Below are 26,649 nucleotides of genomic sequence, written 5' to 3' on the forward strand. Positions count from 1 at the left end.
ATGTTTCCATTATAACGTAATGTTAGGTGATCCCATTTCTTTATTTCTACAATCAGTTTTAATACATATTTGAAGAATCTTTGAAACCATCCCACTCATTCAAAGGGCTGTTTTTCATTCTTTCTGACAGAAAAATAAATATACTCAAAAGTCAGATTGTATTTTTAAATTAATTTTATCAGAAATATGTTTAGTGTAAATGTTTTGTACTTTCATTTCAGTTATGATAAGAACATTAGTAAAAATTGAGCTACTGAGAGCTTGTAATTTTTAATAACATTGCTTAATTTTATTAATTAAATTAAAAATACTACTCCTCGGCAGAACTAATGGTTCATTGAATTAAGTAGGGAGGAGAGAGACATTTCTTAAAGGATGGCACCTAGTCTGTGTCTTTAGAATTCTCAAAAACAACGTAGAACTAGAAGAATTCTTCTGACTAAGACAATTACATACTCAAGGACACCAGTGAAAATTTAGGGGAAGTCTGAATTTAAGACTGAAGCAAGAAAGTTCTTCTTTATGCAGAGAGTTGCTGGAATCTGGCACAAACTACTGAGTAACGTAGTTGAAACAAAAACCTTGTTTAAGAAATATCTGGATGAGATATTGGGATGTCTTGGCTGTTAGCTGAACAAACAACCTGGATGAACGGGATGGTCTCCTCTCTTTTGCCAGATTTCTCATGTTTTTAAGAGAGGGAGAAAATGAAAAATGAACTAATTTATAAATAAGCATCACTAGCTAGAGATTTAGATAAATAGCATTGTATGAGAATTATTGTAACTATTTTCCCATATGGCTTTTGTTTTTAGAAGCTGCTTAAAAATACTGCACTGTTGACATATAATAATAATTTTAAAAATCTTCCACTTACCGTTACATGAACACACTGTCTCCCAAAAATGGTGAGGTGTGATAAAGCTTGTCCCAGCTGTGGTGTGTGTTGAAATTCTGCTTGAATTCATCTGAACAGTAAATTTACAGCTTGGTGGACAATTGCCTCTTCTGCACAGTCCACGTCTCACTTGCAAAGCTTTAAAACCATCTTTTTCCTCAAAGTTTTTATTTAATATCTTCATAATATCCAAACTGCTGTTCTTTTCCTTTAATACAAGTAGTGCTTCGAGTCCTGATGCAGTTGGATCTTGTTGGAGGCCTGCAATATGGACAGCCTGTTTTGTAACTCCAGGTATATCCCCCAAAATTTTCTGAATGCTCTTCCAGTGGTACCCAATAAAATCTCCAGGGGAAATCCCAGTGACTGAAACTGTCACACCATTATCCAGTACATCTTGGGTGGCACGCCACACACACACATCAACTGAAGCAGATGATGTAAATTTGCCATCACTGACTGTCACATTTAAGGAATATAGACCTGGTTCTAGAATATCATTGGTAATGATTTTGCCATCTACTGAGTCAACTGTAAAATGGCCATTAACTGGTGACTCTGAAGCTAAAGAGTAGGTGAGCACATCATGAAGATCTTGATCAGTAGCATGGATTTTCCCAATGACTTTCCCAGTAAATACTTTGTCGATGGTTGTGATGAAGATCTCAAGGGGTACTACTGAGGGCGGGTATAGGCTCTCTTCTATTATTTTGATTTTTACAAAGCACGAGGAAGAAAGTGGAGGATAACCACTATCTGTTGCCTAAAGTAAAGAAAGAAAAACACACACAAGATATAGAATTTTAGATGGTGTCATGATCTTTTGTTGCATCAGAAAAATCAATGATTGAGCTTGTGCTTTACTTAATAATATTCATATTTATTGTAAAATGTTTAGTATGTGTGGTATATGTGCTTACATAGTAAAAAAACATCTTAAACAAAGTACCCTGATCCTTTTAGACTGGGTTTAATTGTAGGGCTTGGCACAAAATAACAGGTTCTATTTAAGTTTTGTACTGCCATTTTTCTCTTTTTCTTACACTGTCGTCAATACTTAAGTCAATATAGAAGACTGAAACTTCTAATTTAAGCAGCTAAAAGGATTTTAAAAAAAGATGTATTTATCTTATTTACACCGTCTAGGAGTCTACACATTTATTTAATCAAAGATAAATTGCATTATCTGCGGTGGGCTGGTGCCCTGCCCAGGGTTTGTTTCCTGCCTTGCGCCCTGTGTTGGCTTGGATTGGCTCCAGCAGACCCCCGTGACCCTGTAGTTAGGATATAGCGGGTTGGATAATGGATGTATGGATAGTTGTGTTTTTATGTTATAGATTATGATTTTGCAAATGTGTTAGGATAGGTAAGTGACTTGGGTTACATCACTGTTGTAGGAATGGAACTGTGTCGTAACCCGAGGACCACCTGTATTTTCCTTGTAACCCTGAGGGTTTTAGCCAGCTAATCCGGTTTCTTACAGCTCTACAAAGATGTGCATGTTGAGTTAATTCTTAATATGAACGTGGATTTGTACCCTGCAAAAGATTGCTATACCATCTGAAATTGTTTGTTGCATTCTACCCAACTTTGTGCTTTAGAAAAACATTATAAAATAGATGGATGCATATTCAAGGCAATGTTTCTGTATTCTATACTGTATATACAGTATGTGTTCATCATACCATAATTTGGACACTGAAAATATTTCAATATATTATCATGTGTTATTTATTTGCAAACATTCCAAACCTTCATTACAAAGTTCTATAAAAATAATTTCACTTTGATCAAATGACATGCTCATTGTAACAATATTCACTGAAGAATTACTGGACTTTGCTTATTTATACTTGCCTGGATTTCTAACAAGTAATCTTCCTTTATCTTCCTTCTTAGAACAGCTGCTGTTGTCAGAAGGCCATTTTGACTGATTTGGAAAGATTTCCCATCATGCCCACCGATTATCCGAAAAGAAAATGGAGGCCCATTTTTTGGAGTGTCCCTATCAATCACAAACAACTGTAGAATGCTGCTGCCAATTGGACATTCCTCCTATAATTAAAAAAGTGTTTAGTTTTAACAGTGAATTTTTAAAATTGTTTTCACCTACCTCAGTTAATTAATGAAAGAAAACGGCTGTGAATGATTTTGAAACTTCACTTACGTCCTCTGCTTTGAAAATAGAAAGTGGTCATATCTCAAGTACTTATTTATAAGACAAAAGGTATCTTCCATGGAAACAATGACAAAATGATCAGCTATTGAAGGCTGTTAGTGTAAAGGAAATAAAGTTGAACAGAGAAATCTGTCCTGTGTATTCCAGGACATACTAATAACACAATCTGTTGACAGCTACTGTAATTATTGACATGCCAGTTTTTCTACACAACACAAACAGGTGTAAACTATCATGAATGGAAAGAACAGACCACGGAGAGGATGTAATTAGATTCATAACTGGTTTCATTCAAATGTAGTATAACTCAACTCCGGTCATGGAGGGTCCACTCCAGCTGCAGGTTTTTGCTTTATTCAAATTTTTAACTAGAATCCATTTATTTACTATTAAAGCAAAATGTTCTTTTTGGGCTTAGTTCTATTTAATGTCTTTGTTATGAGTCAGAACCCTTAGTTGCTTTTTTTAGTTTTAAACAGTGGCATTAAGGTTTTAATTGTTGCCTGATTTCTTAACCAGACATCAGTTTATAATGAAGTGGAAATAACAAAGGAGCTTTCAGCTCTCCAGCTAATATGCTTTCATTTAAACCTGTGTACTGTATATGCATCTGAAGTATGTGTGTTAATACAAACCTGTTCTGGACCACAAAACATTCAGATACTGTTCTCAGAAAATGAAAAATCTACAATGCGCTAAAGATTTGTCTTGGAAAAATGAAAGCAATAACAAGCCATATAATTAAACACCAGGTTTCATGAAAAATGAAAAACTGCAGCCACTATGGACCTCCAGGTCTGGACTTGAGTACCCCAGTATAACTGTTGTGACAACAAAATTCCATAAAATTTAATCGAACTAAACATCTGCACAGTTTTTTATGCAATACTATATACAATTAAGTTGATTTCATAGTTTATACAAATAGTTTTACACTTAAAAATAACATACAGTTTAATTCATTCCACATAAATGATGCATTCTTCTTCTTTATATTTCCTTATCAGATGATTTTTTAATTTTATTAGTTTTTTTATCTGCATTGCTCTTAATGACCTTAACACATTTCTAGTAGCCAAATATCAAAAACATCGCATTAAACAAGTTGGACTTAAAATAAAATGAAGAAAACAAAATGAATTCTTTACTTATGATTATGAATTAGAATTTATGAACTTAAACTGCAGCAATATGAAAAGTTCTTTTTCATACCTGAATGACAAGACTATAATTAAGCTGGAAGAAGATAGGAGGGTTGTCATTGACATCAGAAACCTTTATGACAGCCTGAACATCAGTGAACAGAGGAGGGTTTCCATTGTCCGATGCACGAATCGTCAAAATGTAACTGGAGTGCTACCAGAGGAAAAAATAACTATTAAGAAATTAAAGGACACACCTCTGAAACTCTTGGAGTTCTATTTTACTTTATTTTAAGTAGATATTCTACTTAAAATAATGAATGTAATTTAACTGATATTAAGAAAAACACAAACTCTTTACTCAAACACTTAAATAGATAGCTGCAACACATATTTATATAACACTTTTTCAAAATGTGTAACCCAAAGTACTTTCCAAGAAATAAAAGGAAGAATTATAATGACATGGAAAAAACATAAATAAAGAGTCAAATGAAGGCACAATACAATCACGCAAATAAAAAGTAAAAATGGAAGAGTTCCTAATGAAATTAAGCATACCTTAAAATACTAACATATATACAGTATATATATATATATATATATAATTAAATTTTATATTTATTTATTCATAGCACAATCCAATCTAAGACTTCAAAACATTCTTACTTCCTCCCTGTCCAAATGATGTCTAACCCAGATATCTCCAGTGTCCCGATCGATACTGAACTGCTGCTGTGGATCACCATTCACAATGTTATAGAGAATCTGATTGTTCATCGGTCCATCAACATCTTCTGCTGAAACCTTAAAATGGATACAAGTGTATATTTAGAACAATGCAGTCATTATTGCAATGCTCAATATCATTATTCTGCATCTAACTTTGCTAATGCATGTATTACATAAATTAAAAAGTTACAAGACTGTCACGGGAGAAAATGAGCACACTTAATAATCTGTGTGAGAAAAATAATAATACAAAATTGTAGGTGCTGTTGTCCCACCAGAGGAGGGCTTGTGCCTCCTCCAGACCGCGAGGGGGCGTCCGTCCTGGTTATTTTGGAGCCCAACCCTGTAGGGGCCCGTGGCCACCGCCAGGCGGCGCCCAGATGCCTGAGGAACCCTGGAGCCCAGCACTTCCGCCACACCAGGAAGTGCCGGGGGGAATATGACAGGGGACACCCGGATGGCTTCCGGGTGCGCAGCCGGCACTTTCGCCACACAAGGGCGTGTCTGCGGAGGAGTGTCGGGAAGCAGCTGGAGCCCATCCGGGTTCCTATAAAAGGGGCTGCCTCCCTCCAGTCATGGGCAGAAGTCGGGTGGAAGAGGACGGAGCTGGAGTGAGGACTGGAGGCGGCCAGGAGAGAGAAAGGCACAGGACTGTGTGGCCTGGACTTGGGGGAATCGGTGCTGGAGGCACTGGGGTTTGTGTGTGCACAGTAAATTGTAAATATTATAATAGTTGTAAATAAACAGTGTGTGGTGGAACTATGTCGTCCGTCTGTCTGTGTCTGAGGCCCAGTCCACAGTGCTAACATACAAACTATGGGCTAAATCAAAAAATGCTTACACTATCCTTTTCATACTGTACCTTCAGGATGATCTCCCCCAGTGAAATATCCTCAGAAATCTCTGAATGGTATTCTTCACGATTGAATCTTGGGTGGTTGTCATTAATGTCAGTAATGTTTATAACCACCATAGTAGTGTCATTAAGAAAAGATGATCCTTCTCTTGCACCCTCCAATAGCAAGTAGTATTCATGGGCTTGTTCAAAATCCAGAGTGCCATTTACATAAATAACACCTGAAAAATAGATAAATAGTTTGAAACAGTTAAAATGGACTACTGTAAATAACTATTTCTGCTCTTCACCCAGTGCTGCTCAGGCATATCAAAGTCTTCATTAAAATTAAACAAGATGAAGAATACTATACTATGTGATGTTAAAAGAATAAGTAATTTCACATGTTTTGAAATGACTCTTAGTTTTTAAGCCCGTAAATGTTATTTCAGAGGACATTTTGCTGATGCAGGTGTCACACACATGCAACTAAGGAGCGGGCCAGGAGCCCTGAATCGCTAAGTGAAACAAGAGACAGGTTACATAGTGGAACACATACTAAGCTCTCCCTCTGTTGCAGCCCTCGAATGGAAAAGGAGACCTGTGAGGAGCCCTGACGTCAATTCCAGAGCGACCACGAAGCCACTTTCCCCTTCCGGCCCTGCAAACATATAATCGACACTAGAAGAAAGCAGCTAATCAGAACCCAGCAATTGAAGGAGCCTAAGTAACCCTCAGTACCATTACTGTAAAGCAACGGTGGGCACCGCTTTCTTTATTTTTCTTTAATTTTAAGTTATATAGTTGTTACCCATTGCTACAATTATATGGGGTGTAGCAGATCCCAAACCTTTACCTTTGGTTTGTGCTTTTTTTTTCTCATGCAGAGTCATACAGAGTTAAATATCATACCAAAAAAGTAACAACAAATACATAGTGTTCTGCTTTTAGAGCCTTCTTCAGGAGTTGTTTCTCAAAATTGTAAAGGAATTGATATTGTACAGAAAATAATCTCTATATTTAAAAGTCAATGTATGTGTGTGTGTATGTATGTATGTTCCAGCATCACTTCCGAACGGCTGGAGCAATTTTCATGAAACATGGTACATATGTTTCTCATTGGTCAACTAAAAATATTGTAGGGTGGGGGATGACCTTACAATCTTGCATGCATGTTATCATCCAGTTGACACTTGGAATGACCGCCAAAGGGGGAAATGGAGGTGACTGCCAGCATTTGTTATGTTTGAGCAACACTGCGCACCTCTTGCTTTTGAAATTAAATAGAGTTGGTTGGTTCCGAGTGTCAGCTGGATAACATATATACAAGCCCGCAAGACAAGCACATTAGTGAGTCTTCATTGTTTGTTCATTTATTTATATTTTTTACATTGTGTTTTTTTTTATTATATTTTTCTCAAACAACGCTGGGTATTTCAGCTAGTGATGGATAAGCAAAGAAGAAATTCAAAATTAGAGCAAACAGAGCAAAATGAAAATTGGAAGGACACGTTTTAGGTGCTGGGAAAATATTTAATTCGAGTCAGTTTCTTTTTTTAAATGCAGTAGTAGAATTTGGGCCCCTTGGAAAGTTCAGAACAATGCAATTAAGATTACAAAAAATACTGTATAAGGGCAACTACACTGAGCATGGAAACTCTTTAATCCTAATACAGTATTTCTTCTGTATTTTCTGACAAGGTCAGTCTGGTTCTTACATTTCTTCCCTTTACAGACTGCAAAACACATCATGTTAGAAAATTAGTGTAGGATATGAACTCTAATGTCACCTGCTGCGAAAAAACATCTTCCTTCTCAGCAGAGCATGGAGTGTGATTTTGATAGAAAAGGCACTTATGGGCTAGTGTGTCAAATGTAATTGGGCGTAAGGTATAAAAAGAAGACGAAGGGTTGTTGACAGATCAGTCTATATAATACAATAATTCTGAATGAGAACCTCTTACACTAATGGAGTGAAAGGTTTTAAAACTGGGAAATGTTTCAGGTTACAATTTGATAAAATGAAAAACACATTTTTAATGCAACTACTACTAGTGTGTGCCTTTTCCTGCAAAGGCGTTTAAACCGGTTGTGCCATTGTCTGATTAGCCCTGTGCCTGCATGACTTTTGTACTCCAGTTTCTTAAAGACAGGTTAAATTGACTTGCCAAGACAGGCCAAGACTCCGCATAACCCTGTGTCTATGTTATGCAGATTTGGAAACTGATAGCGTGACAGATGGTGGGAACACATTGGCATTCAGGTCAGAATGAAGAACCCATTCCCTTACCTGGCAGGGACTCCAGGATTGTGGATAGCTGGAAGGAAAAAGCCTTCCAAAATTGCATGCTACCCCAATACGCTGGGTGGTGGCATTCCTGGGCTATTATGCTCTTTTCTGCACCCGCAGGGTATGCTGGAGTTGAAGTCCCAGGGGGCTGCCCTGTTGGCTTCTGTGAGTGCTGTCAGGGAATCTGGAAGGGAGGGTTGTCCCTACTTTTCGAGGCTCTTGCCTGTAGTGTCCTAACATAGGAACTGCTCCTGGGTTCGGTATAAAAGAGGTCACCTCCATTCACTTAGGGACTCAGAGTTGGGAGGAAGGAAACAACACTTGTTTGGATTAGCTTAAAAAGGAGTAGCAAAGAAAAGGACTGTATTGTAATTAGGGGAAACAACACCAGTTTAGAATCAATTTGTTTAATAAAAATACATTCACTTAAACCCAGACTATCAGTGTGTAACTGTGTCTGGGGGTTTAGGGCTCAGTGACACCCCTAAGCGACCACAATGGACTAATGGACCAGGAGACTAGAAGAATGTGATTTGAACAATGAGACATTGATAGAATCTTTGAGCACTAAAATGATTAGCTTGGTGTCTAAAACCTTATTTTATAGGTTCAACTACCATAAGGAAGCCCTGAGTGAGACACGCTTACAAAGCTTTTTTTAAAGTTGCTGATTTTTGTTTTAATGCCTTCAATAAATGAACAAGTGGTGAATTGTATGAAGGTACTGTCCCTTAATTATAGACATGCTAGCAAAGGTTTGTTGAAAATTACACTTCAGGCAAATACAGTCTACTTACAAAACTTATTCTTACTGTTCACAGTTTCTGTTTACTTGACTTAGAGTTGCATTAAATTACTGTTAGTGGATTCTAAAAGCTCAAAGACATTAAAAATAGGATGTGTGCCAAATTACGTAGCCTGTAGCTTTAGTAGAGTTAAACAAGGCCTGTGTCATGATAAACACTGCATAATCTTCAGTTAAGCAGATAGGATTATACATGTTGGTAATAAAAGGTTCCCAAAACCAAAATATACAGGGTGTTCATAATATAAGGGAAACATTGTTCGACAAATAGAACATATATTATAATGCAGAAATGAAAATGTCTGTCCTATAATCAGAGCAAACAGAAAGGAATGAATGGAAGCATTGTTTCTGCACCAGCTTCTTTGTGGGGGACCACCCCTCTGCCTTAGTTTTTAAAGGAATTTTTGTCTGTTGATAATAAACTGATAGGGAACTCTTTCCAGGTAACTCATTATTCAGTGAGCGACACAGTGGCACAGCAGTTAGTAGTGCTCCTTCACAAATAGGTAGGACATAGGTTTGATTCCTCCGTCACAATATGGAGTTCACATGTCACCCCTGCTGTCATAATATTTTTTCTCAGGGTGTACAATTTTCCTGAAGCATTCCTAGTATGTGTATGTAATTTTAATGGGTGATTCTATGAGGACTCAGCATAAAAGAATGTATGGGTGCCATAGAGTGAACTACTATCCTGTGAGGAAAGACTCTGGCTATCCGTATAATAAAAAGCTGGTACATAAAGTTGATCAAAGGAAGGATATCCATTTGGAGACAAGACAAGAAATACATTTAGAAACAGGCTACTGAAGATGAAAATTACATAAGCATAGAAGTATTTAGCTATAGCAGCAGGTAAGAGTTTTAAATAAAATAGCTAAACCTATTCTTTAGTTGTGAACAGCTAAATAGTCTGCTTCTCCATGTGCCAGATGCCTGAAAGTGGAAGAAATAAATTTTGTGCTTAATCAGCTCCAAGAGCCTTTTACATTAAGAGGACCTGGCTTGTTGATTTGACTAATTTAATTGTCTACACCTTACTATAATGGGTGGCATGGTGGTGCACTGCTGCTGCCTTGCTGTAAGGAGACCAAGGCTTGCATTCCTGCCTAGAGTTTGCATGTTCTCCCCATGTCTGTGTGGGTTTCCTCTGAATGCTCTGCTTTCCTTCCATTGTTTAAAGTACTGCAGTTTATGTGGATTGGCAACACCAAGTTGGCCCAAGTGTCTGTTTGCCCTGTGATGGACTGGTGCCCTGTCCAGGGATTATTCCTGCTTTGCACCCTATGCTAGCTGGGATTGTCTCCAGCAGACCCTCGCAACCTGTTCAGGACTAAATGGGTCAGAAAATGTCTGTCTGACTGACCTTGCTGTAACCATTTCAGAAAATTGCATGCATATCCAAGAAAGAATAAAAATTGAAATTTTAATTTAAAAAGTGCAAATCGGTCTGTCAGTTTAAAGAAGTGCTCCTAGTTGTTGTTTACTCTCATGTTTTAAGCAGTGATAGAACACTTAAGGAGTGAGAACAGGTCCAGTTTTAAAATGTTTAAACATATGCTTCTTCTTTCACTGTTCAGAATCCTTGAGTCTTTATGTGCACTCTTGGGAAGCAAAATCAATTACTTTTTGGAATTACTAGCATCTGCCCTTATTTATATCCTTATATCCTATATAACATTCTCAAACCAATTTTAAACAAATCGGAGCCAAGGAGTATTAACCCTCAAATATTATTTTCTGCATTTAACCTCAGTTGTTTGTTTTCCAGTGCCTTTTCATCTAAAGAGCTTGACCATTTTCTAAGTCATATTTTAATAATAAAAAAAAACATTATACAGAGTGATAACAATATTACATTATCCATATTAAAACAATTAATGTGTGTAAGTCAATATCTTTCAATTCGATTCATTAAAACATATCAATATTGCTATAAAAGAGCAAATTTGACCTACTCAAGTTAGTCTGAAACTTGTTTCAAAATGCAGTATATTAATCAGTAATTAGTATCAAATATAACCTGACGTTTCATCTTTAATTAAGTTGAGGATGTTGATTATTATTACTTATTATCTCCTTGAAAATTTTCATTCACCATATAAAACAGATAGATAAATAGATAGATATTTTATTGCCCAAACTAGATGGGCAGATGGATTTACTAATATGATAATTACATACAAAAGTAGCTTTTCCTTTGCTCCTAGATATTATATATCTTGTAGGATCATTGCTCTTTATTATTTTTATGGCAAAACAGACTTCATTTTAGCTAAAGTCATGCAATCTGAACTATTTTCACATTTAAAAACATTAACTACAACCAAGCTAGACTGCTTTAGAACCTGAAAAAGTTAACTTTATTTTGTACCAACATTACTTGGATGTATCCCTACCCAGGGTGGCATGGTGGCGCAGTGGTAGCACTGCTGCCTCGCAGTAAGGAGACCTGGGTTCACTTTCCGGTTCTCCCTGCGTGGATTTTGTATGTTCTCCCAGTGTCTGCGTGGGTTTCCTCCAGGTGCTCCGGTTTCCGCCAACAGTCCAAAGACATGCAGGTTATGTGCATTGCCGATTCTAAATTGTTCCTAGTGTGTGCTTGGTGTGTGTGCCCTGTGGTGGGCTGGCGCCGTGCCCGGGGTTTGTTCCTGCCTTGTGCCCTGTGTTGGCTTGGTTTGTCTCCAGCAGATCCCCCTGACCCTGTGTTAGGATTCAGCGGGTCGGATAATGGATGGATGGATGGATCCCTACCCAGAAAATTAAACTACAATTTCTTTCAAATTGTCAATTTGTTCCTTTATAACTATGTATAAGCAAAAATGGTTGTTTTCTGGGTCCCTGCTGGCTCTTCTGAAAAGATAATTTGTTAAAGATTCAGACATAATCAATTAAGGTTAAGCTCCTCTGTACTCCAAAGTGATTTTTTTTTTGTCTTTTTGTGAATTTTTTGGAAAAGAACTTATGTTATGGCAACCACATAGTCTACCATCGATGAAAAAAGTGAGTTGCTCAAGGCAGAGTGAAACCATATGTGAAGTCACATCTACAGTATCTGGAATCTCCCTCACTAAACTATTTAGGGCCAGCACGATATTCTTACTGTATACAAAAAATGATGCATCGAGAAGCCAAAAGAATAAATGGCAGATCAAAAACACACTCTTCTTCGAAGTAAGAAAGTACAATCTCTCGTGGACCTGAACAGCTTAAGGACAATGGATCAGCTTCAGTTTTTGGATCAACAGGAAGTAGCAGGCATAACTGTTTACATCTTTCCATAAAAGATGGATTTTATCAGTTGTTGTTAAGAGTAAGTAAAGCAGAGTAACTTTTTAAGGGTAGAAACAGACAGAAGTCAGGGCCAGGTAAGGATCATTAACAAATTAAGAAAAAGTCCGGTGATAGTCATAGTCAAGGAGAAATGCAGACCAATTAAAATACCAACAAAACTGAAAAAGAAATGTCTCGATAAATATTCTTGCACTAGAGTCTTTTTTCAGAAACAAGCTGCAGGAATTTTCTCAACATATAGCTCATTGTTTTAAATTGGCTGCAATGACCACATCCCCATGATGTTGCACACTCATGCTGTGTCACCTGTATACATATCAGTCTTTGATACCTCCTCAAAATCCAGCCTCTGCCTCATCATGGAGTGGGGACAAACATCTAAACTGGGCACTGTTCACTGAGATTGTGCCATCAGTGACAAACACTTTGGTTAAACAATCTCCTGGAGGGGAAAATACTCACTGAAGCTGTGCCATTATCGGTGAAAGGTTTGTCTGAAAGATTGTTCTGTTGGAAGAAAACAAAGGAACTCCACTGGCTACAAAATGTGTTAGGAGATAAAGCCAAAGTACTGTCAAAGCTAGAAGAGTAAATTACGAGATCCATATTCAGCCAGGTATAAAGTAAGACAGCCTCAGTGTTGTTTCTATCTTTTTGTTGTACTCATAAATTCAGTTTGATCAAGTTTCTTTTCTCTTCCACGATTTTTAAGAATTAATTTTGACTAATGGTCTTAGGTTTTGGATTCTTTAGGTGATGTGACTTTTTTTTATTTTTCTCAACACCATTTTATTCACCACTGTTTTCTTTTTATTTTTGACCTTACCATTTGTTATTAATAAACTGCAGTATTATGCTTCTTAAATTAGTGTTGCTGTATTACCAAATGGTATTCAATTTACGTTATCAAATGGGTTGTCTTAAGACTAAAATGTTTCAAATTTGTAATTTTAAAAACACATGTAATAAATTCTTAACGTCACCCTTGTTCAAAATCACTTATGACTTTCCCAGTCATTCATAAAATGAACTTTGATGGGCCTTTGCAGTGTTATGTACTTTTACTTAATGACGAAACTTCATTTGCCAAAGGCATTTCGGCTAGTAAGTCACTAAGGGCATTAATTATCATTCTCCTTTTGCTTTTTTAACTATATAGTACAATATATATTGTCTACCAGACTACTGAAAGTATGTTTTTCACATCCCTGAATTGAAGGAAGGACCTCAAACAATGGAAAGGTGACATATCTTAAAAATCTATTATAATTCAGAAAAAAATAATTATTGTATTTGCTCTAATTTTTAAGAATGTGCTGGTTTGAATTGCAGAAACCTGATTGCTTACATTGCCCTGTTTTACATATTAAACCTTCTTCAGCAGGTACAGGATAATGGATTATACTAACAAGTGGCAAGAGCCTGTGTCTTGTCTAAATGAATTTCTCAGAAGTATTCTTGAGATGAATAGCCATGTAAAAGTCAATAGACAAAAGCAAATAACAATCACACATTAAAACCATGGCTTTCTAATGTAAGCCTTCAGTTTACAGAGGGATTTTTTTTAACCCTTGGCCCCCTAGAATAATATCAAAAGCAGTAAAGCATTTATTAAAACATATGTTTGTGCATGCCTTTTGGCTGCCAGCCACTGTACACCATATAGAGCATTAAAGAAAGACTGGGCTCCTTTTAATAGCCAAAGCCTACATCAATCACTACTACATAAAACATTATAAGCAAAATAATAAACCGGCAAGAACATTAAAAAAAATAATAAAGTTGTTTGGAATACATAAATTGAAAAGAAAAAGATTTGAACAAGGCATTGTGACTGTAAAGGTTTGCAAAAATTGGTCAGAAGAAGCAATTCTTTTTATCTTGAGTCTAATATCTGAATCTGAAATATGGTTGAATCTGTTTTTGATTCTGATTGTAGACACATGAAGGCTAATCTCTAACTAACAAATAACTGTTTAAAGTTCTCTTTGCTTAGAAATAAAAGGGTTGGGGGCTATATTTTCATGTAAACCTCTCATTTCATTTGATTATTGAAAGTGGATTCTTTCATTTAATTTGTCTGTGTGCCTCACTTTGAAAGTCTTCTTTTCACATTTGAAATTTATACATAAATGTTTTTTGTCACCGGGCCAGGCCTGGAGGTGGGGCTGGATGGGGCGCCTGGTGGCCGGGCCTGCACCCATGGGGCTCGGCGGGCACAGCCGAAGAGGTAACGTGGGTCCTCCTCCCCATGGGCTCACCACCTATGGGAGGGGCCAAGGAGGTTGGGTGCAGTGTGAGTTGGGTGGTGGCGGCGGGACCTTGGCGGTCTGATCCTCGGCTACAGAAACTGGCTCTTGGGGCGTGGAATGTCACCTCTCTGAAGGGAAGGAGCCTGAGCTAGTGCGAGGTGAGAGGTTCGGCTAGATATAGTCGGACTCACCTCGGCGCACAGCTTGGACTCTGGAACCAATCTCCTTGAGAGGGGCTGGACTCTCTACCACTCTGGAGTTGCCCGGTGAGGCGCCGAGCAGGTGTGGGCATACTTATTGCCCCGACTTGGAGCCTGTGCATTGGGGTTTACCCGGTGGGCGAGAGGGTGGCCTCCCTCCGCCGGGTGGGGGAAGGGTCCTGACTGTTGTTTGTGCGTATCGCCCGAACAGCAGTTTGGAGTATCCACCCTTTTGGAGTCTCTGGAGGGTTGCTAGAGGGCATACCTTCTGGGGATTCCCTCGTTTTGCTGGGAGACTTCAATGCTCACGTGGGCAATGACAGTGAGACCTGGAAGGGCGTGATTGGGAGGAATGGCCCCGATCTGAACCAGGGTGTTTTGTTATTGGACTTCTGTGCTCGTCATGGATTGTCCATAACGAACACCATGTTCAAGCATAAGGGTGTTCATATGTGCACTTGGCACCAGGACACCCTAGGCCTCAGGTCGATGATCGACTTTGTGGTGGTGTCGTGGACTTGCGGCCATATGTCTTGGACACTCGGGTGAAGAGAGAGGCGAGCTGTCAACTGATCACCACCTGGTGGTGAGTTGGCCGATGGTGGGGAAGATGCGGTCAGACCTGGTAGGCCCAAGCGTGTTGTGAGGGTCTGCTGGGAGCGGCTGGCAGAGTCCCCTGTCAGAAGTAGCTTCAACTCCCACCTCCGGCAGAACTTCAACCCGTCCCGAGGGAGGTGGGGACATTGAGTCGAATGGGCCATGTTCCGTGCCTCTATTGTTGAGGCGGCTGACCGAGCTGTGGGCGCAAGGTGGTGGTGCCTGTCGTGGCGGCAATCCCGAACCCGTTGGTGGACACCGGGTGAGGATGCCGTCAAGCTGAAGAAGGAGTCCTATAGGACTTTTTGTCCTGTGGGTCTCTGGAGGCAGCTGATAGGTACCGGCAGGCCAAGCGGAGCGGCGGTTGTTGCTGAGGCAAAACTTCGGGCATGGGAGGAGTTTGAGAGGCCATGGAGAGCGACTTTGGACGGCCGAGGAGATTCTGGTCCACCGTCCGGCGTCTCAGGAGGGAAGCAGTGCAGTGTCAACACCGTATATGGTGGGGATGGTGCGCTGCTGACCTCGACTTCGGGGCGTTATGGGTCGGTGGGAGGAGTACTTGAAGACCTCCTCAATCCCACTAACATGCCTTCCAATGAGGAAGCAGAGCCTGGGGACTCTGAGGTGCGCTCTCCCATCTCTGGGACTGAAGTCACCGAGGTGGTCAAAAAACTCCTTGGTGGCAGGGCCCCGGGGGGGGATGAGATACGCCCGGAGTTACTTAAGGCTCTGGATGTTGTAGGACTGTCTTGGTTGACCGTCTCTGCAACATCGCATGGACATCGAGGACAGTGCCTCTGGATTGGCAGACCGGGGTGGTGGTCCCCTCTTTAAAAGGGGACGGAGGGTGTGTTCCAACTATAGAGGGATCACACTCCTCAGCCTCCCTGGAAAAGTCTATTCGGGGTTCTGGAGAGGAGGGTCCGTCGGATAGTGAACCTCGGATTCAGGAGGAACAGTGTGGTTTTAGTCCTGGTGCGGAACAGTGGACCAGCTCTTCACCCTTAGCAGAGTCCTGGAGGGTGCATGGGAGTTTGCCCGACCGGTCTACATGTGTTTTGTGGACTTGGGAAAGGCATTCGACCGTGTCCCTCGGGGAATCCTGTGGGGGGTGCTCCGGGAGTATGGGGTACCGGACCCCCTGATAAGAGCTGTTGGTCTCTGTACAACGGTGTCAGAGCTTGGTCCGCATTGCCGCAGTAAGTCGAGCCCGTTTCCAGTGAGAGTTGGACTCCGCCAGGGCTGCCCTTTGTCACCGATTCTGTTCATAACTTTTATGGACAGAATTTCTAAGCGCAACCAGGGTGTTGAAGGGGTCGGTTTGGTGGACTCAGGATTGGGTCACTGCTTTTGCAGATGATGTGGTCCTGTTTGCTTCATCAGGCCCTGATCTTCAGCTCTCTCTGGATCGGTTCGCAGCTGAGTGTGAAGCGGCTGGGATGAGAATCAGCACCTCCAAATCCGAGAGCATGGTCCTCAGCCGGAAAAGGGTGGAGTGCCCTCTCAGGGTTGGGGGAGAGATCCTGCCCCAAGTGGAGGAGTTCAAGTATCTCGGGGTCTTGTTCACGAGTGAGGGAAGAATGGGCGTGAGATCGACAGGCGGATCGGTGCGGCGTCCGCAGTGATGCGGGCTCTGCATCGGTCTGTCGTGGTGAAAAAGGAGCTGAGCCGTAAGGCAAAGCTCTCAATTTACCAGTCGATCTACGCTCCTACCCTCACCTATGGTCATGAGCTATGGGTAGTGACCGAAAGAACGAGATCGCGAATACAAGCGGCTGAAATGAGTTTCCTCCGCAGGGTGTCTGGGCTTTCCCTTAAAGATAGGGTGAGAAGCTCAGTCATCCGGGAGGGGCTCAGAGTAGAGCCGCTGCTCCTCCATCGAGAGGAGTCAGATGAGGTGGCTCGGGCATCTGATCAGGATGCCTCCTGGACGCCTCCCTGGTGAGGTGTTCCGGGCACGTCCAACCGGGAGGAGGCCCCGGGAAGACCCAGGACACGCTGGAGGGACTATGTCTCCCGGCTGGCCTGGGAAGCATGGGATTCTCCGGAAGAGCTGGAAGAAGTGGCGGGAGAGGGAAGTCTGGGCCTCTCTGCTTAAGCTGCTGCCCCCGCGACCCGACCTCGGATAAGCGGAAGAGGATGGATGGATGGATGGATGGTTATCAAATGGGTTGTCTTAAGACTAAAATGTTTCAAATTTGTAATTTTAAAAACACATGTAATAAATTCTTAACGTCACCCTTGTTCAAAATCACTTATGACTTTCCCAGTCATTCATAAAATGAACTTTGATGGGCCTTTGCAGTGTTATGTACTTTTACTTAATGACGAAACTTCATTTGCCAAAGGCATTTCGGCTAGTAAGTCACTAAGGGCATTAATTATCATTCTCCTTTTGCTTTTTTAACTATATAGTACAATATATATTGTCTACCAGACTACTGAAAGTATGTTTTTCACATCCCTGAATTGAAGGAAGGACCTCAAACAATGGAAAGGTGACATATCTTAAAAATCTATTATAATTCAGAAAAAAATAATTATTGTATTTGCTCTAATTTTTAAGAATGTGCTGGTTTGAATTGCAGAAACCTGATTGCTTACATTGCCCTGTTTTACATATTAAACCTTCTTCAGCAGGTACAGGATAATGGATTATACTAACAAGTGGCAAGAGCCTGTGTCTTGTCTAAATGAATTTCTCAGAAGTATTCTTGAGATGAATAGCCATGTAAAAGTCAATAGACAAAAGCAAATAACAATCACACATTAAAACCATGGCTTTCTAATGTAAGCCTTCAGTTTACAGAGGGATTTTTTTTAACCCTTGGCCCCCTAGAATAATATCAAAAGCAGTAAAGCATTTATTAAAACATATGTTTGTGCATGCCTTTTGGCTGCCAGCCACTGTACACCATATAGAGCATTAAAGAAAGACTGGGCTCCTTTTAATAGCCAAAGCCTACATCAATCACTACTACATAAAACATTATAAGCAAAATAATAAACCGGCAAGAACATTAAAAAAAATAATAAAGTTGTTTGGAATACATAAATTGAAAAGAAAAAGATTTGAACAAGGCATTGTGACTGTAAAGGTTTGCAAAAATTGGTCAGAAGAAGCAATTCTTTTTATCTTGAGTCTAATATCTGAATCTGAAATATGGTTGAATCTGTTTTTGATTCTGATTGTGGCCAGACACATGAAGGCTAATCTCTAACTAACAAATAACTGTTTAAAGTTCTCTTTGCTTAGAAATAAAAGGGTTGGGGGCTATATTTTCATGTAAACCTCTCATTTCATTTGATTATTGAAAGTGGATTCTTTCATTTAATTTGTCTGTGTGCCTCACTTTGAAAGTCTTCTTTTCACATTTGAAATTTATACATAAATGTTTTATCCTCTTTTTGTTTATATTGTACATTTATCCATCTTTATTCAAACTTGTAAATTCAGTTCAGGGTTCAGCTTTAGTTCCATTTCCATTTTGTAAGCAGCATTTTCAACCAGACTGCAGGTACTGAAATGGCCAGATAACAGAATTAGCTGGGAAAAGGGTTTTATGGGAAAACCTGACCCATTAAATTTGTTTAATATAGGGAATGCAGGAGTGTTTAAAGTTTTTAAAGCTCTTTTATTATGATCTACTATTTGAGACAAATTTAGGCATGTTGTTAGGCATGTGATCGCAAAGATCAAATATCCATCCATGATTTTCCAATACGGGCAGCACGGTGGCATAATGGGTAGTACTGCTGCCTCACAGTTAGGAGGCCCGAGTTCACTTCCCGGGTCCCCCATGTGTGGAGTTTGCATGTTCTCCTTGTGTCTGCGTGGATTTACTTCGGGTGCTCTGGTTTCCTCCCACAGTCCAAAGACATGCAGGTTAGGTGCATTGGCAATCCGAAATTGTCTCTAGTGTGTGCATTGTGTGTGTGTGTGTCAGGCGGTGGGCTGGCTCCCTGTCTAGGGTTTGTTTCCTGCCTTGCACCTTGTGTTGGCTGGGATTGGCTCCAGCAGACCCCATGACCCTGTAGTTAGGATATAGAGGGTTGGATAATGGATGGATGAATAGATTTTCCAATACACTTAATCCAGCTCAGTGTCACTGAGAGCTGGGGCCACTCATAGGTGAGGCAGTAGGTGATCTTTGTGCCCATACATATATAAGCACATTCACTCTTACTCAAATCCAGGCCAGATAACCTAGCTTGGAATGCGTTGGGATGTGGGAGGAAAATCTGAGGATTTAGAAAACAAAATCACATACATATTGGAACATCCTTCACATCTACTACAACTCTGTGATGTCCAGTATGATCTTCTACACTGTGGTGTGCTAGGCTGCGAACATCAGTTCAAGAGAGGTCCACCGAATCAACAAGCTAACTAAAAGGGCAGGCTCAGTTATGGGACACACTATGGACCACTGGAGGTAGTAGCAATGGAGAGAATTAAAACAAAACTGAGAGCCATTATAAACAACTAGCTGTTTAAGCTGTGCTGCAAAAAGCACGGGGTCCTAGAAACTATTGGAGTCGTTACAAAATATTGAAATATTGAGTTGTTAGGTAATTGAAAGGAACTACTCCGGGCATCTTTCTCCTAGGAGGTTTCATTTTGCTGACGTGCTCACCTCACTTGTGTATTAGCAGCGGGAGGAAAAGTAAAAGGGATATCGTTTTGCCAATGTGCTTTGTTTGCTTCTGTATTAGCGGCTAAGCGAGTGACTCTTTCTTCAGAGATTTCGTTTTGCCGACGTGGTGGCTTCACTTGTGTATTCTCTGAGGTGGAGCCCTTACCCCGACACAACCTCTCACTTCCGGGACAGACAGACACACAAACTTGCACGCGTAGTTAATTATATATAAGATGCTACACATCTTCTCTGTGACACATTAACACTGAGGATTTTCAGCCAATTATCCAGCAGAAAGGTGTCAAGAAACTAGACTGGGGCTCTTTTATACCAACAGCAATACACCTGCATAATGCCTCACTGTAACTGTGACGTCTTTTTAAATTATCTTCCTTTTTAGTCTTTCTGGTGTGTGTTCAGACCATATATACTCTATGTATGTGTCTATCTATTTATCAATTTATTTATTTTAAGAGCTTGTCTGTGGACAAATAGATCGGTAGAACTTTACATAAAAATCAGGAGAATATAGACAAATATACAGTTTAACTTCAAAATAATCTGTCACATTTGTCAGGGAGGAATACATTATATATAAGCTATGATACTTGCATTAGTTAGCAACATCCCATGAAATCATATCTGTCATTCATGGTAATCCTCTTATGTTATATCCACAGACTTCCTAACGTAAATTTCAATGAGAAATGACTAAGAGTAAAAAAAAATAGTTTTCTGTTGTTCTTTACATATAAAAAAAAACAATATAATGGGAAACAGAAGGATTCACATATAATCAATTGCATTAAAAGTATACAATTAAGAAAAAGACATTTAGAGAATGAGATGTGCTTTTAGGAAAGGTTAAGGGTCAACTTGTGGAAAACATGAGATATAAAAGGCTTTTGAATGAAAAAGTAAATCTCCACTTGTCAGGGAAAAGGTTCACTTTAATGTTTGGCTTGTCTGTAGGAATTGTTTAAGCTTGACTGAGTAAAGTAACATAAAATTGATTTTTGCTTCTTCTTGAGGAAAGATTAGGTTGTGAAACAAAAAATAAATTTGCTAATAAGTTGTTTTTTGGTATAAATTTGCCAGTTATGTACCTGTTAAAGACAGTTTTAGGGTATAGTTTTCAATTTTTTAAAAAGTTTTAAAATTCTTTTAAATATTTTTAAATTTACTTTAAAAATCTCTCTGTTCATATTTATTGCCCACTTTTTCCATAACAGGATCACACAGGGCTGGAAAATATCATAGCAAAACTGGGTGTCAGGCAGGAAATCCCCCATGACATTACCCATTCACCCCGTGCACATTATAAAGCATTGATTTTTCATTTTTTTCACATTTCCATCCACAAAGTGTTTTACAAAGAACTGAGGCACAATATTCAAAGCAACACAAAAGCAATGGGCTGTTGGGATTCAATGTATCAAAGAATTTCAAGAAGATATTTGAGTTTTATGGAAAATTAGACTGTCTAAAAGATAAAAGGCAACAATTAGTTTGGTGCTAATTACAAAAGTGTGATGGCCTTAAAGAAAACATTAAGACAGACTCCTGGAAAATGCTGGCACATATAGAAATTATTTAGAAAAATTAAGTACACAAACCCCATGATTTCCCTTTTCCCAGAAACATAATGGTATTGACAGCTGCATTAGCCTGGGGATGAGTCACCACAACTAGAAGCTGGCCTCTTGTAAAGCGAGTAGCTTCAGAGTCAACTGCAAGGGTCCTACAAAAAGTCATGTTTGCAAAGTCGCTAAATTAATTCTAACTATTACGTCAATAGTGAGCAGTTCTTTTAAGGATAGTGCTGTAAACTTGGGGTTCCTCAGCACAATAAGTTCCAAAAAAACTTAAAAATGAACATGGCAGAGATTGCGTAACTCTTGCTAGTCACAAAAAGGGAACACATATATAACAATAAGTTAAAAATGGCCTGTAGCACAAAATAAGCTCAGAGGAGCACAAAAAGTAAAGGAGTTGCCCGAAAAGGCAAAGGCAATCCAGAGTCAAAAAAGTCCCAATACAGAAATCCAAAGAACAGTCAACAACACAAATCACAGAGGTAAAAAAAAAGTCCCATATATCACACAAACACAGAAAAATGGCAAAGAAACTCAGCAACACCAACACATTCAATGAACCTCAAGGGAGTGTGAGCTCTTTTAGGGCTGAGAGCAGTGCGTTGATGGTGAAGGACAGGTTGCCCCATCTCTTGGAAAACCATCCACAAAACACATGGCAAACAGAAAAATTAGACATAAAGAAACAAAATGATCAACAATGTTAGCATAAATAAAAATATATAAACATATTATATCTATATATATATATATTTATCTACAGGAAGCATCTTCTGAAAAGGTTTACTCTGACACAACATTCTCGTTGCCTAGGCTTCATCGTGAAGTGATTATAAAGGCAAATAAAATATTAAGACTGCAACAAGAATATGAATCAAGCTACATTGTGTTCAGATTGCACAGAGCTCTACTAAGACCACCTATGGAATATTGTGTGCAGTTCTGGTCATCACTAAAAAAAATCATAGCCGCACCTGAAGCTGTGCAGAGGAGAGCCACCAAGTGCATCCCAAGATTTAAGGACATGCCCTACTCTGGTAAGCGCAGAGAATGTAAGTCTCAAAGTAGACCCAGCAGACTCCTTTTGACTAAATGGCAAATTGCGTACTCAAGAACACCAGTGGAATATAAGGGGAAGTGTATTGAAGACTGAAGCCATGAAGCACTTCTTTACTCAAAGAGATGTGGGAATCCGGAACAAACTAATGAAACATGTAGTTGAAATGGAAACACTGATGGCCTTTAAGAAGCATCTGGATGAGATATTGGGGCAGCTGAGCTATAGGCACAAAAACAGTACAGCCTGATGAGCTCAATGGACTCTGCTCATTAGTGAAGCTGATACTTTGGCTGAGAAATCACCCTCAGCTCTATTTATAGTGTTAGCTTTATGCTGTTCCTAAGAGCTTTCTTTTGATTCTCTGTTTTTATGTATGTATTTTTATTTTGATCCTTGGATTATGGACTTTGTTGTTTTGTTTACTTTATCGTTTGCCTCCATTTTTGATTCTTATATGGTTTTATAATAATGTTGAATGACTACACTACTGAACTAAACTACCCATGAAGTTATTGCTGTTGAAAATCAGGGGTTCTACTAATAAGGTAGGTGCTACAGCACATAAAGGTACATGGAATGAAAGAAAAATATGAATTTAATGCTGGTAAGTTTTAAAATTCATCTGGGCATGTCTGGATATTAGAGGAATATTACAAATGCTGCCCCTGTTATGACAATTCAATTATTTTTGTTGTAAAAGTAAAGTTTTCACATATCTGCTTTGCCAAAGAGCACTATGGAAAATGGTAAATAATGTTGCCTAATGGATTTAAAGTTCTTAGGAGAATGCTGAGTCTGGTTGCAATCCAACTAAAATCTGTATGCTATCCCCATTTTGGTGTGGATTGTTTCTATATATGCTAGTTTAATTTACAACTTCCGAGATCTGTGTTAAAATAATTAGGCAGCATCTGGGCATGTGCTTGAGTGGGCCATTAGATGGCATCTAATCCATATTGGATGTCTGCCTTGTACCTGATACTGTTAGGATAAACTCCAGCCCCCTTAGACCCAGAATTATATTAAGCTGTGGTGAGAAGATTGTATTATTTTGCTAGCTTCAAACCAGAACAGATACAGTACATACATTTAATCAATTTCAGCCTTAAACTGATTTTACTCACTGTTTACACTTTCAAATTAATATTGCAACATATTAAAACAGATGTTGCTCAAAGTGGGTGGTGCATTTAATTTTATTTTTAGTATAAAATATATTAAATTAAAAGCACCATATTTACTTTTTTACTACTTCTAAAATATTCCAAGTTTGTATTTTGTAAGTTCATACTGTGGTTTTGATTCTGGTATTGTGTGGCACAGTTGTGAAGAAGTAGTGCTGCTGTCTCACAGAAAGGAGATTGTGGGTGTTTCCTACATGGAGTTTGCATGTTCTTCTTATCTATGCTTGGGTTTCCTCTGGACCAAAGACAAGCACATCAGGTGAATTGGCATTGTTAAATTGGCTTTGGTGTGTGTGATGGACTGGCACCCTCTCCATGGCTTGTGCCTTTGATTACTGTGATAGGCTTCATCTTCCCATTGGCCATGCCCTGGATAAGTGGGTTAGGAAAATAGACAATTCTGGTATTATTCAAGAAATGTATTTAAAATTCTGCGGTGGGTTGGCGCCCTGCCCGAGGTTTGTTTCCTGCCTTGCGCCCTGTGTTGGCTGGGATTGGCTCCAGCAGACCCCGTGACCCTGTAGTTAGGATATAGTGGGTTGGATAATGGATGGATGGATGTATTTGAAATTTCTGCGTATCAAATCTGTTTAGTATCCCTTACAATTTTTGTACCCACTTCCTAAACAAATACCTCAAAAAAGCTTTGCTGCTACATTTGTTCCATGTATTATTTTTTTGTTTTAAACAACTTTCGTCATGAATACAGCGATCCCTCGCTATATCGTGCTTCGACTTTCGCAGCTTCACTTCATCGTGGATTTTAAATGTAAGCATATCTAAATATATATCAGGGATTTTTCAGTGGTTCGCGGATTTCTGCGGACAATGGGTCTTTTAATTTATGGTAAATGCTTCCTCGGTATGTTTGCCCAGTTGATTTCATACAAGGGACGCTATTGGCGGATGGCTGAGAAGCTACCCAATCAGAGCACGTATCATGCAAAACTCCTCAATGATATACAATATGTTTCCCGCGCTGTGCTTCGCACACTTAAAAGTTCTAACAGCACGTATTGATTTTTGATTGTTTGCTTTTCTCTGTCTCTCTTTCTCTCTCTGACATTCTCTGCTCCTGACGGAGGGGGTGTGAGCAGAGGGGCTGATTGCACAGAGGCTATTTGCCTAGAGGAAATGGACATTCCTCTAAAAAATGCTGAAAGACTACCTTCACATTGCTCCCTTCCTTGCGGCTGCTTTATCACGGTGCTTTGCATACTTAAAAGCCCAACACCACATATTGATTTTTGATTGTTTGCTTTTCTCTCTCTCTGTCTCTCACTCTCTCTCTCTCTCTCTGACATTCTCTGCTCCTGACGCGCACTCCTTTGAAGAGGAAGATATGTTTGCATTCTTTTAATTGTGGGAAAGAACTGTCATCTCTGTCTTGTAATGGAGCTCAGTTTAAACGTTTGACTAAAGGGTGTTATTTCATGTCTAGAGGGCTCTAATAATGTTAATAAAACGTATTTAGAAGGTCATAAACAGGTTTTCTATGCTCTAACTGCGAAAATATTAGATTTATAAATAAAGTATCCTACTTCGTGGAAATTCATTTATCGTGGTAGAGTCTGGAACGGATTAATTGTGATAAACGAGGGTTTACTGTATAACTGTGCGGAGAATATTTATAAACAGTATGGGAAAGTTTATAAGGGCTTAAAATATATAAAAATAACCATAAAAACATATGGTTTCTACTATACGGATTTTCACCTATAGTGGGGGGTTCTGGAACGCAACCCCCGCGATTGAGGAGGGATTACTGTATTTTATACAGCAATTGCATTTCTTTGGTTTTGTATTCTGTTGTATCTGGACAGCAATGCATTTGGCAAATTATAATATCAAATATTGACTTTTTATTATTTTGAGTGCTGTCTTGTTGGAATCCATCAAACTACCCAGCCTTTTTAGCATTTCTCTGAACAAAGTCACTGCGACACTGCTAAAGTTATCTGGGACTCAGGAACAGCCATAAAACTCCCCATGTGTTCCTTTTGTATGAGAGAATCTTGTTTTGATGATACGCTGCCTGCCTGTACTTTTGACAGTTGCTATTTCAAGATGAATACGCATTGTGAGGGACCAGCCAGCATCCCTGGATAGATACTGCTCCTTTGTCTGTCCAGGAGGCCATGTGAAAGGAGGGTCAGTCGGAGAACGGTGATATTTCCCCTCCGTGTCAGGACATGGACACAGAAAGATGCTACGGCAGCAGGTACACCTGGGATTGGCGTCCCAGCAAACATGGAGGGACATTCAGGTTGGGCTTGGGTGCCTGGAATGTCGGGAGAGTGGATGACTACCTGTTATGGGCAGAGAGTGCCCCCATACACTGGCAGCATCCCATCTGACAAACCAATGTATGGATACCCTCAGGGTCACATGGCAGTTGTGGTTCCAGAGGGCTGCCCTGCAGGGTTCTGTGGGGGCCAATGGGGAAAGCAGTTGGATACTGATGGCACAAAGACTGTTGGGGTCCTGTCTAGCCCGGAAAGTGCTTCACAGAGGCAATAGGTTAGGCTCTGAACGTACTACTGTGGCCAGAGGTAAAAGAGAGCCCTCCACTTGGCAAGAGAGTTGGAGTCAGAAGGAGGAGGACAGAGTTTGTTGAGGACAGTGGAAGGAGGAGGGAAACCCACAGGGAAGGGAAACTGTGGATTGTTCTACTGTACTGTATATTGTGAAGAGAAGCTTGTTGAGAAGTATTTCTTTATTAATTAACAATTATTTGCACTTGGATGGTGTAATTGTGTCTGGGTTTTGGAGTGCTGCTGTGCCCTCTAATGCCCACAGCATCTATTAATAATTTCACCACATTGTGCCTAGCTTGGGCTAAGTACAGCATGTGAAGGGACTAGGAAATTATCAAAAAGGATAAATTAACTTAAGTTTCAGGAAGCAAGTACCCCCTGCCTAATACTGACATCAGGTATGGAG

At 39.6% G+C, this 26,649-nt stretch overlaps 1 protein-coding gene across 2 annotated transcripts in view; it reads right to left on the minus strand.

The window, feature by feature from the left end:
- Window positions 1-26,649, minus strand: part of fat2 (FAT atypical cadherin 2) — a 183,669-nt gene that overhangs the window by 22,161 nt on the left and 134,859 nt on the right. For both annotated transcript variants that reach the window (XM_039773858.1, XM_039773859.1), the window contains exons 15-19: window positions 5,814-6,028; window positions 4,889-5,026; window positions 4,290-4,433; window positions 2,756-2,953; window positions 878-1,661 (exon numbers count right to left, since the gene is read on the minus strand). In XM_039773858.1, coding sequence (XP_039629792.1) covers window positions 878-1,661; window positions 2,756-2,953; window positions 4,290-4,433; window positions 4,889-5,026; window positions 5,814-6,028 — 1,479 coding nt within the window. The remainder of the gene's footprint in view (window positions 1-877; window positions 1,662-2,755; window positions 2,954-4,289; window positions 4,434-4,888; window positions 5,027-5,813; window positions 6,029-26,649) is intronic.

Source organism: Polypterus senegalus, chromosome 13 (genome assembly GCF_016835505.1).
Source record: "Polypterus senegalus isolate Bchr_013 chromosome 13, ASM1683550v1, whole genome shotgun sequence".
NCBI classification, from domain to species: domain Eukaryota; kingdom Metazoa; phylum Chordata; class Cladistia; order Polypteriformes; family Polypteridae; genus Polypterus; species Polypterus senegalus.